Source organism: Temnothorax longispinosus, chromosome 2 (genome assembly GCF_030848805.1).
Source record: "Temnothorax longispinosus isolate EJ_2023e chromosome 2, Tlon_JGU_v1, whole genome shotgun sequence".
Classification (NCBI taxonomy): domain Eukaryota; kingdom Metazoa; phylum Arthropoda; class Insecta; order Hymenoptera; family Formicidae; genus Temnothorax; species Temnothorax longispinosus.
Window position 1 is genome coordinate 22,884,593 of NC_092359.1, and position 13,322 is coordinate 22,897,914.

Consider the following 13,322-nt stretch of genomic DNA (forward strand, 5'->3'; position numbering starts at 1 on the left):
AGATTATTGTTTCACTGCGACACGCCACGCGGAACAACGATTCCGATTCGGATGTATCGCGCTTCGAATCATTTATTTCTCACACATATGTACATATAATTCACTCATAATTATTTTTTAAATTGAAATATTCAAGTATTTAAATAAAATTACGTCATGTTAGATTTAATACATCATATTTAATTTAAATACTTAAATATTTCAATTAAAAAAATAGTAATCAGTTGAACGCATTTAGTCAAGTTAACAACTTTTTTTCTCTTTAATTAAAAATCTCTTTAATTAAATTTTAAAGGTTCAGGATGAAAGGGTTAATTGGAGTTTGATCAAAGTCGTGAACTACTGCCGCGACACATTCACGGTACTATAAACATGAATATTTATATAAAAATAGGTATTGATTAATTAGACAAATACAAGCCAGATACGATACTTTCCCCAGAGGTTTTTATTCAGCTTTATTTATACAATATAGAAATTTAATGACAGAAGGAGATCTTCATTGCAAGTAGATGGATTTGCAAGTTTGCGCGAATCCAAATTGTTTGTACAATAGACGAACAGAGAGTTCTTATAAATTAATATTATTATTATCTTTTACAATGTTTTGCCGAGATCTCCGCTCGCTAAGTACAATATGTAAAAGGCATCCTACACCCAATAGTATGAATACAATTGCGTATGTAAATGTTAATAATGATTATTAATAATTACCGACATAAATTGCATTTTCGTTTTTTTTTTCAACGTTATAACATATATTTTATCGTTACTCTTTGTGTATATGTATTTATATATACACGTACATATACATAAATACATACATTTATTTCATATATGTATATATATATATATTTATATATAATATTTATAGAAAATTATACTAGCTACATTAATATATACATAAAAAGGCAAATGTGAAATACCTGAACATTTCTCATCTCTTTACTTTATAAAAATATGTGTTTTTATTATGTTTGTTCGTATTTCAATGAATGCTATTCTTAATATATTGTAGCATTACAACGTGTCGCAGTAAGTGTATATTCACATACTTGTATTATTTACTATATTATTTGTAATATACATTACAATGTGTTTTGCATGTAGTCTACCTGAATGGAGTGAAATTTAAGGTATCTGTTTAAGCTGCTTTCTATATGGAACACAAAATGGTTCGGAGATTAGTTACTGCAAGTTTGCTGTATCCCACTAATGCCTCAATCATTTGCCTTTTATCGCTTTGCCCCCTACTTTGTCCGCAATTAAATGCAATTTTGCATTACATTAATTACAATTTTGCATTATTATCCATAACGCTACCAATTCTGAAACTGTAAGCGCTTCAAATCATGCGTATTTTCTAAGTTCATATAACACAACAAATTTTTATTTAATAATACATACGCGTGTGATTAAACATTTGTTTTACTAACACTGTCACACGCAGATGACGTACTCAATGCCGTAGCGTTTTGCTTGCGACAGTGAGCATTATTTATTCATGAATGTGTATCATAATTTTGGCAATTAAGTATACCGCTAACAATAAAAATCACACACAATCAACTGAATAGATAAAAATCACTGGATACATTCAACGCAATCGTCTGTGCTTCTATATCTATGAAATATATAATTCAATTCATATATGTCATAATCATAGATACAATTCATAAAAATAATGATATCGAAACGTGATAAAATCTGTTTCGCGAATGTAAAAAAATGAGCTTTTTGAATGTATAATATATCACTGTACGTGTGTCAACGTGTGTTACACGTGTACGTATATTAAGAAGATGACAAGCATATTTTACGCTTAAAGCAGGAAGAATAGTAATTGGAATTAGATGTTAATTTAGAGTTGCTTTAATTATGGTGACACAACAGTTCTCGTGCGTGATTCCACAATATAACCATCTTACTACGTTTTCTTACTATTTACGTATATTAATAGTTGTAATCTTTTTTTTAACGCTATAGACATCGTGATTTGTTTAGGCTAGGTCTGCAGCTAGGTCGGTTTCCATTTTTCGGCCGATATTGTCTACTGCTCTTCCCATTTCTCTCATTTCGTAGCATCTATGCTACTCGCGGAGATGTAACACTCGAGTTCAGGAATGGTATTAGTTATAAATCGTATGGGACTTTGGTTCGTATTGCCCTGAGCGCTGTTCACTGTTTATTGAGTTATTATTATTATTATTATTATTATACATATTATATATGTGTGTGTATATATTATATATACCTATATAATTATATACACACAATGTACATAATAATAATAACTCTATAAACAATGAGTAGCGCGCGAATCAACACTCGCCAAAAAACTATACAATTTGTAGTTAATACTGTCCTCGAGCCCTTACATCTCCGCGAACAGTCGAAATGCTACGAAACGAGAAAAGTAGGAATAGCAAGCAAGATCGGCTGAAAAGGGCAAACCAACTGCAGGCCTGGTTTAGGCAATCACAGAGAAACTCGCATACTATAACACATTCCATCATTTTTTCACGAGTAGTATTATATGTCGCTATAAGGCCAGTATAAACTCATGAAACATATTTTAAGATCATCTATTGACGTAGCTTAAATAAAGCATAGGAAATTCATGAAGCTTTCGATTTTATTTTATTATTAATTATTGATCTTATTAAAGACAGTCACAACAGACAAGATACATTATATATACAAACAAATACAATGATACCCGATGCTCTCCTTTCTGTAATATAAAAATCTTTGATTATGAAAATGAAAAGAAAATGCACAAAGTTATGATATTTAGATGTGAAAATGTATTAACACGGGTAGTCAAAGTAACTGAAAACTGTAGCATCACCCATGCACACAAAAACCACCATTAGGATAATTAATCCTATCTTTCTTCCTACTAAAATCTCTAAATGTGTTAAAAAGTCATCTGCCAAAAATCACGTAGTCGCGATTCGTAAGCCGGTATCCTTGACGAATTTCGTTGTTTATTTGGACACAGTGCGAGGTGTGTCAGGTCTAAAACCATGAACGCTACTCTTTCGAATTATACGCAATAAATCTAATAACGCGTATAATATTCGCTGCCCGTGTTCGCTTTCATTACGCTTTGGACGCGCTGCCCAAGAAAAACAAAAGTTTTTCAATAATCAATCACATCGTATACAATCCTTTAGCAGTTCATTCCTTGTGCTCAGGATCGGGTTTAGTCTTCGGCTCCATCGAAGACTGTCGCGACTGATGCGGATTCGTCTGATTTCTGGGAACTAGCAAGATGTTCCCATCTGCAGACTGTTGAAGACTGTATTCGCACGGATGATACAGATTACCATCCGGATCCCGTAAAGACTAAAATATAATTTATCAAACGTTATAGCTTCTCTTTTATCGCCTTTAACAGCATTTTACTCGAAAATAACATAATAAATTATCCGTTACTTAAATTACATATAACTGCAATGGAAATGAGATTAATAGTTAATACTGACCTGAAAAACATGACGGTAAAGTTGGCTAAATTTGTCTTTCACCCGCTGTCTCTCGATGAGCATAAACTCGCGCTCGCGGATGAGCCTCAACTTACGATCTCGCATCTCTTTCACTTCATCAGCTAGACTTATGATTTGATCCAATTTGCGTTTACGGCAATTCTGTGCGGCAACCTTGTTTTTGCCTCGTCTCCTAATATCGCGTATTAAAGATAGTTGGGCTTCGCTGAGATCATATTTACTGAGACGTTCGTTAAACTCGTCCATGGGAAGGTTGATGATGTCACTGACTGCAATCGGTACACTCAATGCTCTTGCTCTCTTCTCATCTCTTGTTAGATGCTCCTCTGCTTCGTTTTTGCGGACTGAAATTTATATTTGACATAGATAAAAATTTAATATTGATAATCTCAGGAAATTGAACAATCGAAAAAAAGGTGATTTGAACAAATGATGAAAAATATTAGAAAGATAGTTACCTTTCTTGTCACGGGAAATGGGACGTTGAAGAGATCCTGAGCTCTCAGCGGGCAAATGATAGGTGTGATTGTGATGAACATGTTCTATTACAGATCGTCCTGAAAATAAAAAGAAATCAGAAATTTGTATTTACATAAAATTATTCATTTATTCAAGAGGATATATTTACTGTATTAAATAAATCTACATATAAATTTTTTTCTTACCGGATTGATGACGGCTGAAATCCACACTGCAGCTATATTTCATTTCTGGCTGTGGCCCGGCCGCACCTTCGATTGGTCCAGAATATGTATTTCCCGGTGCACCCGCACCAACTGTATGAGTATCATAATCATATTTCATCGGAGTGGTCGGATGTGCGGTAGCCCCTAAAGGTGAGCCTAGTTTGAAAGTTGTTTAACGATTAAACTTATATCATAGCGACTTGAAAAACTGCAATCATAAGGTTACTTCTAAATACTAACAAGTGCCTTGTTCCTGGAAATATCGCTTGGCGAACATTTGGTGTTTCTTCTGTGCGACTGGTGGTACCGCTCGTTCTGCTTGGCATCTCGGCGAGCCGGCGTTTCTCGCGGACACTGAGTAGTTGCAGTCGTATGGCATACGATATTTGCTGCAATACAATTAAAAGATTATTGATAAACGTTGCAGAGTATACTACAAATTAGATTTTTCTCATATACAATCGTGATATCTTGAAAACGAAACAAACCAAAATTATTCCGTGTCTTGAAGATAATCCGATCCATGTCACGAATGACGCATTTGTGATATTAATTACCTTGCGTAATCCATGGTGTAATGGGAGTCGGCCTGAGTATGGCTGGAATTGGATCCAGTTTCCATCCATTCGCCGTCCGATAGAGATGGTACGCGCTCGCTACCCATACTACTGACAGCGCTATCACTTGAAGCATCCATCCTTTCATCGGCTACACCAGGTAGAGTCGTAACACCCGTGGCCGTCGAAGTTGCGCCGCCAGTTGTCGGGACACCCGGCAAGGCCGCTGCACCGGTCGGTCCGGATGCATTGTTGCTACCATTGTCCAACATGCGCATGGTGTACATGCCTGAAACACAATAGAAATATAATAAATTGGAGAATTCTATCCTATATAATTATTTTGTACAAATAACGCGAGAAGAATTAAAAGCATGTTTCAAAAATTTATTTCGGTAGCATTGTTTATATTAGTTTATATTAAATAACATGGTGCCTTCGAGATGCGATGCGAGTATTTAAGTCCTGATATAATCACGTTTTATCTTCACGAACGCAGCTTTGTGTTTACAATCCTAAAAGAATGCCGAAGTAGGTCGTTGTCTACATTTCGCGTGAAAATTCTTCGAGGACGTAATGTTCTCTCGCAAACATTGTGTTTGCGCCAAGTTTAACGTGACTGCAAAAAGCATTTACAGACGAACGAATACAATTTCTGATACGTCGGTATTCGGGCCTTTCGATAGCAAACACTTCTTCGCAAACATGACATTTGCTACAACCGGTTTTTGCACGGACGACTATTTACAACATGCACAAGTTTTATGACTATACCAGTAGTACACTATCTACGGAATATTCTTCATTTAATGTAAGAATAAGAAAACGTAAAACTTATTGCTTAGTAGATTGTCTCACTATTGATCAGAAAAAAAAACATTTTTTAATATGATTCATATATTTTGTGTTTACTTTGTACCAATTTCATTACTTTGATATACATATAAAAAAGGTTATATATATAAATTTATATTATTAGAGTATATATATATTTTTTTTTGAAAAGGTTTTACGTGTCTTAAGGGAGTTTAATGACTCAAGATAATAAAAAATATATCATTAATCAAACATGCCTATTAATATCAATCGAATTTAAAGTCCACACCGATTGTGAGATAAAATTGACAAGAAAAAGGCGCGCAAACATAAAGAAGATACATTGGCACATAAATCCCGTTATCAGTAGATTATCAATATTGCAAACAATATTGCACTAGTTGCAAGAAATAAAGTTACTGCAAGCTCTTCACTGACCATGAACAGTTATTTTGAAAGAGACGATCGATTTGTTTCGTTATATAGATAAATAAAGTCCTATCACTTTTGTTGATAAAATACTGACTGATATGTGTATAATAAAGTTCTGTCAGTTTCATATACGATTATTTTCATAAACTATTGAGGTAGAGTTAAAGTGATATATGTCATCTTTCTCAACAATTGAAAACTGTCACTTCCGAATATAACTGTCAGATGTTAAGAAGAATATCCTAAATATCTTCATTTACCAAGCTTTAATTTTCTTATTAAACTGCATCGTATTTACGCGGATATCCTTATAGAAATACTGTTTTCATAAAACACAAAACTGATAATTGCGTGAATGGCCACTCTAACTTTATCTTATTTTCTTCGTAAACAAGCTAAGCTTCGTTTGTAATTCAGTCCAATTCGATGCTATCTGCAAGACTGTTATCGTTCACAGTACGGTTATGAATAAATTAAATTTTTCCACATCTCATCGTCAATTAGCATTAGGGAAAAAACTTTTTTATGTCAGAAAATATTTGCACTTAATTGCCACGTTTTTATATTAACAGCGCATGATTTTTATACAGTTCATAATAAACGAAGTCATCCGAGAGATTCTTAAAACGACACAAAATACGCGTCTAAGGTACAATGCGACTGATACAACGTTCTCAGAAGCAGACAACGTGACCGAGTATCATCGAACTGTACGTGACTAGTTCCAGGTTTAAGTTGTTATTATCAACTAGTTGCGAGAAAGGAAATGCGCCGCATTCTTTTTAGCTCCTTCGCATTGCATGGTTAATCCTGTATTAATCTTCTATTTGGTTTATATCAGTTTTGAGATATTTATATTAACAAATAAAAATATAGGAGCTTGAAATTTTACGTTATCTTAAGCACGAGATATATTATGATATATAAAATATCAAGAAAATTTAAAGATCTCTTCATTTTTATTTTATCATGTTTTAATAATTGAAGACAGATATGATATTCTAATCGACCTAGTAAAACTTTGTATCATGAGTGTCAAAAATATGCTATAAAATATGCTATCTGGTCATTGATCACCAAATATTACATCGGTAGATCGTCCTTATCGCGCTTTCATACGCGATAGACGTTAGCAAGAGATATTACTCTCATTTCCGCAGGCGATAAGAGTGAGCTTCCTAGAATATATATTCGCGCAATAATTGTGAATTTTATCGGTCTTTATAATTTTCTCTTTCTTCCATTTCTCAATTTAGTTTAATTGTACATTTTTAGATTTTGTTATAAACAACACTACAGTTATTAGCACTGTATATATTCGCGTATTTTTGTAAATTAGTGTTATATTTCAAAATATATACTCTTATCACGCAGAGGATGCTCTTTAGAGAAGATAATTCTGCCTATAAAAAACGTTATATTTTATTTTAGTACACATGTTCTTCACAAGTCCGTTATATTAGTTGTTAAATTATAAAATAATAGCTGAGGTTGTTCTTAGTCAATTTGTAACTAGCGCGAATATATGCATCGGCCAAATTATCATGACTCAGCACGGTACAGAACGATACTGTTATCACGTCGTCAAGCGTTACTTCTCAAGGATCAGCCACGCATTTGATTCGACGACGCTGTGCCGCGTTACGTAACGCTTGTTTTTATTCAAACTAAACTCATTAGACCCTCATTCTAATTTCATTATTCCCAAGATGATTTCATTAGCGGTGCGTGCGAGCCAATAGAGTTGTCATATAGGTCGGCATATCGCCGACCGATGACGCAGATCGTATGATCGGGCAATGTAAATACATATTTATATCATGTGCTATCTTTCTCATAAGGCAACCCGATTGAGGAGACGCTATCCACATTTTTCTGATTTCCTGGTCGCGCGAGTCAGGGTCGATAAACATGCAACGCGATCGCGACATGGAAATTCGAGTGACACTGCAATTTTCACGGTTTATTTCTACTGGCCGGTTATTGAGTGAACGTTGTCGTGGGAGTCGTGGGACAGATAAGCGGTAGGGAAATATATGAAATGCTCTTCGAAAGTCGCATTATCGCCGATATCGTCTCTCTTTTTTTTCTAAGAGTCCCCTTATCACAGATACATTTGATATTTTACAATATTCCGGCAACTGTGGAAGATTTATAAAGTAACGTTAAAGACACGTATAAAATTAAAAAAAACAAATAAATGACTTCAGCTCGAGTTTTCAAATGAAATACAATAACAAGAAGTCACGAGCGTCGTAAGGAGTTAAAACGCAGCGTGAAGGAAAATTACCTACTTGGAATATATACGATAACTCCCATCGTCGCCATTCAAGCTCATCGAAGAGCTTGACAATTTCGCGAAGAGTCTCTCGGATTTAATCTTCCTCGGTCTTACAGCGTTGAAATAATTACGCTCACGTTGCTCCGATTCTCGTCTAACGTTAGAGGAGCATTCATCAGGAAAGCGAAGTGTCTTTATCGTGTAAAACTGTTTCTCGCGAAGTCTACAAGTCCGGGATCTTCGTTAGCTTGACGAAGTTCCGATGAGACGAACGCCGTGGACGAGATCGAGGAGCTCTGCTCCTTAGAGTCCGCGAAGTGTTTAGCACCTCCGCTGTACCAGATGTTCCTTTCTCTCTTTCACAATAGTTGCCGAAGGTACTTGGGCTCTACCTCTCGCGCTAGCGCATATTAATTATGGCCAGCTAATGGAAGCTAACATGCTCGTCGCGTCTCTTGACTAACAAAATCAACACTCCTAAGGTCCTCGCAGCGCAACCCGCGACCACACTTTCCTCCGGCGGGAACTATACCGTCGTACGCGCTATCACTCACGAGGTGAAGTGACTATAAAGATAGAAGACTGTCTCGTAGGAAAAAAAAACTCCAACGATGTTGTTACGTCGCGTGCGTATTTCAAAAACGGCGAAAGAAAACTTTGCGTTAATTCACGTCAGAAGCGTGACATAATATAATCGAGCGGCGATGCGGCAACGCGAGCGCCGAATCTACGACTGACAATAACACTATCGAACATTACGTTTTCGCGATAACACATCCAAACTCCGAAACTTCCCGCGGACTGCGTCAGATCACGGAGAGCATCTGTTGATAGGAACCTTATCGCGTGCTCGATGTGTTTGCGATTTCGGGGCCGCCGCGCGCCGGTGACGAGCGGAAAATCCGGAGTAATCGCGAGAGAGAAATACGCCGGTGATCGGTAATCACACTCCGAATCCACTTCACCGAGTTTCTCGCTCGCTCTCAGCACGCCTTATTGCATTCGTGATCGGCGTACGTGCGAACGTCACGTAACTTCGCGGGCGGCGTGGAAAATGCACGCGGCGAGCACGACGTCGTTCGTACGAGGCGTCGTTAAGTATTCGTCGTGCAGATAAGAGCCGAGCCACCGCGGCAACTTTTTCGTGGCCGGATCGGTTCCGGCGAGGGAAGCGGGGAGCATGCACGCGACGACGACGACGGCTCCGTTCGCCCTGACAGCCACGCTGGCCGCGTAAACATAACTAGGTACTCGCGGCGCGGATCCGCGAGTCTGACCCTGCACGGGGCGTAACCACTCGTTCGGAGAGGCTGGCGACTAGCGTCACTTTTCACTGCGGCATTGGACGGCGCCCGGCCACGCGGTGGGAGCACCGTTGCTGACTGCGCACTATAATTATAGTATACGTATTATAATTTCGTCGCGCCGCGTATACTATACGGGCCGCGCGCGGTTTCATGAATCATTCGCGCTCGAAATCGGTATTGTTATCGGGCGCGTTTTTAGCGTGACGAAAGATCGATTCGACGATCATCGCGTTCATCATCGATCCGTCACCGATCATTGATCATAGATTTCCCTGGAATTCATTTATTTCGCTTCGTCCTCTCGTAATATCGAGCTCACTCAATTGTTCTTGAGTGTTTTTTTTTAAACCAACTCAACATGTTTTTTTTGTTTATTATACAAGAGTCTCAAACTGCCAGTGATCTTAGCAGGGTCACGTAACACATAATTTTTATGCATGTAAAGCGTATAGTATTTCTATGCGGAATGCGATAATCAATCATTCGCAGCATTTAATAGATAAAGATAAGAAAAGAATAATAACAATGTATCTTTAGATCTTTAGATTCACAAAATCGATGCTATGATCAGCGATACGATTGAGTCCTTCTGTTTTTTATCAGCAAATTGGCAAGTCTGAAAATGGCCACTCCTATAAACGAGCAGCACCCGATAAACAAATATGAACATGCATGTGCATTCGCGCGATATGCAGCGCAGCGCGAAATAATTGCCGATTCATTACCTACCTCAAAAACTAAAATATGCACCGTCATCCTTTAAACTTTTTAATTCCAAGGCTACTTGCATTCGGCCACCGGATTTATTATTTATTTAAACCTCGCTTTAAACTTATTAACAAACTCGTTCTCGGATGAATAAAAACTGCCGGGGATATTTTAAGGAATATTTTAATCCTCATTATCACGGAATTATTTGTATGAGAATGTAAATTAGTTAAATATAGTACGATATTCGCGTATCATATCGCTATTATTAAATCGTTCTGCGAGAATAAATGCCAATAAATTAACATTATTATGTAGCATTATTGCACGATGCAAATACAATATTACAATGATTAGATTGCGGTCGTCTCTCTGGTCTCGAGGTTGTAAATCCCGTAAGCTAGGAAGCGACATTACAATGACATGAGGCAATGCCATTTCGCAAAGTTTTACATACAAAGTCCGCAGCGTGCGGAGCGCGCGCATATTAATATTTTCTCAGAAAGAAGGGACCGCATTCATTTCGACATACTTGTCAATTCGATTATATGCGACTGCACAATAACCGACGCCGAAAGAATGCGCCGTGTCTCGGCGCGGTGCCGATACCTATCGGCGCTTTATTTAGTAGGTATTATTAACGTATGTATAATACGCGCGAATGTAACGTGAGAGAGTTCGGCGCGATAATCGCGCCGACGTAAGAGCCCCGGAGGGAACGTAACTGCATAAGTATGCAGGCGGCGGTCATTTGTACTTTCACCGTCCGTCGTGGGTGTAAAATCGCGATGTTGTTTCGCGTGTGCATGCACGTGTGTAATTATATCTCGCCGTGTTGCGCGACGAATGGGTGGAGCGCGTAAAACCTCCGCCGCGCGTTAATAATCCTTATAGGCCGAGAGACGTTTGGCTCGTAATGCAAAATTAAGATATTAATTGGAATCATTCGATAACGATCATTCGATAATTATCTGCTCGTAAGCGTAATAGCCGCTATACATGCATGATACGTGAGTAGCGGCTATTGCGCGCGAGTGCGTTTCATTCCGAAAGTGTGAGTGCGACACTTACGAACCGTTCCCACAAATTGTTAAGTTAAAGTCAAGCAACATTTAATTGATTTCTTTACTTTTTAAAGATAGAGGATTACTTGAACAGCGGATCATTTCAATTAACGCTTGCGTGATACTTTCTATTTGTACGTAAGAAGCAAAGCTACCCGACTTACAATCCGCGATGCGATTATAAGCTAATGTGTCTAGCAAGTTTTCATAACTATTAAATCGATACAATAATATAATCTATAATTAATACTTTCAAGTAGCGATCAAGATAGCAGCGTTTTGTTTTTTCGCATCTCAAGATTAATATATTTATTGCAACTTCATTATTTTTAATGATACTTGTCACAAAAAGAATGTATCACTTTGTCAAGGACTAAAATTACTCGCCATTGAAAAGAGGCATATCTTTTTATTCCAGAGCGATTCGCAAAAATTGCCGACCTTACCGTGCATACTGTGATGTAAGGATACTCTAAAGAAATTACGTTTCGCGTGGTAGAGCGGAAAATTTATCTAGATCTTAGTATCTTCGCGCGAAGTGATGGATAGCTAGACGAATTCATGCGGAACATTTCGAGCCTGAAGAAATCGCGGAGGTTTTTCTTTTTTATCCTTTTTCTTTAACAACAACGCACGCGACGACGACTTCTGAAGCGCGCAATCGGGCGTCTCGGACAGTATTTTTCAGAAGTTAATTCAAGAACTAGTAAAAGAGCCTTTTAAGTCATCGAGGCCGCGTGACTAAGCGTTTCAAATATGGACGCGATATCTGTTCGCCAACCTCGCCAACCTCGCCAACGAGTGATAATAAAGAACATGCGGTCGTGCACGAAACTATATATAACCGTGTGCGGTTTCCGAGTTGTGTCGGAGTGCCGAGACGTAATGTTTTTATCGAGGACTCTGTTTTGGGAAAAGCGCGGTTCTTGTACCTCTGAATAGATAATCGCATGTCGAGAAATAAAATGAGAGAAATAATGAACAGTTATCTTAGTTTCGATCTGAATTTGGAAAAAGGCATTATCTTAAATATTAATAAACATCAAATAAATGAATAAACAATAATGCCGGTGCATTCATGTCAGCAACACATTACGCGAAAAACATTCCTGGTTAATTCCACTCCTATATAGTTAAATTGCACGCGTTTCTTAGAATCATGCAAATAGAACATACGGGAAAAAAGTCTCGCTCTCGCCCGGAGCGGTAACTACTTCCAGCGACCTGAAATTACTCGATACGTAATCAATTGAAATATTGTGGGTAGAGAACATCTGCGTGACGTACGCGGTGGAATGAAGCAGCAGCTCCGACACTTAATATGACGGATAGAGTCAATATTTGAAAGTTTACGTCGAATATTCGATTACGAGGCACGCACATGTGCATACGGCATACATTTATATGTATATGTGCAAAGACAAAACAATGTTATGAAAGTAGCATAGTGAAGCATCTCCGCGTGATGGAGCATCGTTCTCGAAGATGTCCGATAAAATCGTCCGCGACTCGAACAGCCGAGTGACGGATTAGCGGTTTTATTCGTCACAAACGTGACACGAAGCCGAGGAGCAGCGTGCTTTGAGTTATCGTATTGTATAAAGAAATGTCCCCGCAATATCATCGACAGTGATAAAGTGATTCGTTTGCAAAGTCGCTAAGGAGATCGTGGATCAGTTGCTTTTTCCTGCATACAATGTCTGGTCGTTTACGTGAATGAGATGATCTCATGCTTCTATATACGATGATCAATTATTCTGCATTTAAATTTCTGCAGGTATAAAATTCTCATTTATGTGAAAAACATGTACTAAATTATACTATTTACAAAATACTGCCTCAATATATAAAAAGAACTTTTCAGAAGTTTCTTTAAGAGCTCACTTCAATCTTCTAATAGATATAATTTACTATATCTTTCTAAATATTTTAAATGAAATAAATCTCTGGCCACACACA

At 37.6% G+C, this 13,322-nt stretch overlaps 1 protein-coding gene across 6 annotated transcripts in view; it reads right to left on the minus strand.

Annotated features, from left to right (window-relative positions):
- Window positions 1–425: 425 nt before the first annotated feature.
- Window positions 426–13,322, minus strand: part of Cnc (NFE2 like bZIP transcription factor cap-n-collar) — a 98,416-nt gene continuing 85,519 nt past the window's right edge. For all 6 annotated transcript variants that reach the window (XM_071771595.1, XM_071771594.1, XM_071771597.1 and 3 more), the window contains 6 exons: window positions 4,756–5,044; window positions 4,439–4,587; window positions 4,178–4,354; window positions 3,971–4,069; window positions 3,492–3,856; window positions 426–3,351 (listed from right to left, as the gene is read on the minus strand). In XM_071771595.1, coding sequence (XP_071627696.1) covers window positions 3,184–3,351; window positions 3,492–3,856; window positions 3,971–4,069; window positions 4,178–4,354; window positions 4,439–4,587; window positions 4,756–5,044 — 1,247 coding nt within the window. In that variant the 3' untranslated portion in view covers window positions 426–3,183. The remainder of the gene's footprint in view (window positions 3,352–3,491; window positions 3,857–3,970; window positions 4,070–4,177; window positions 4,355–4,438; window positions 4,588–4,755; window positions 5,045–13,322) is intronic.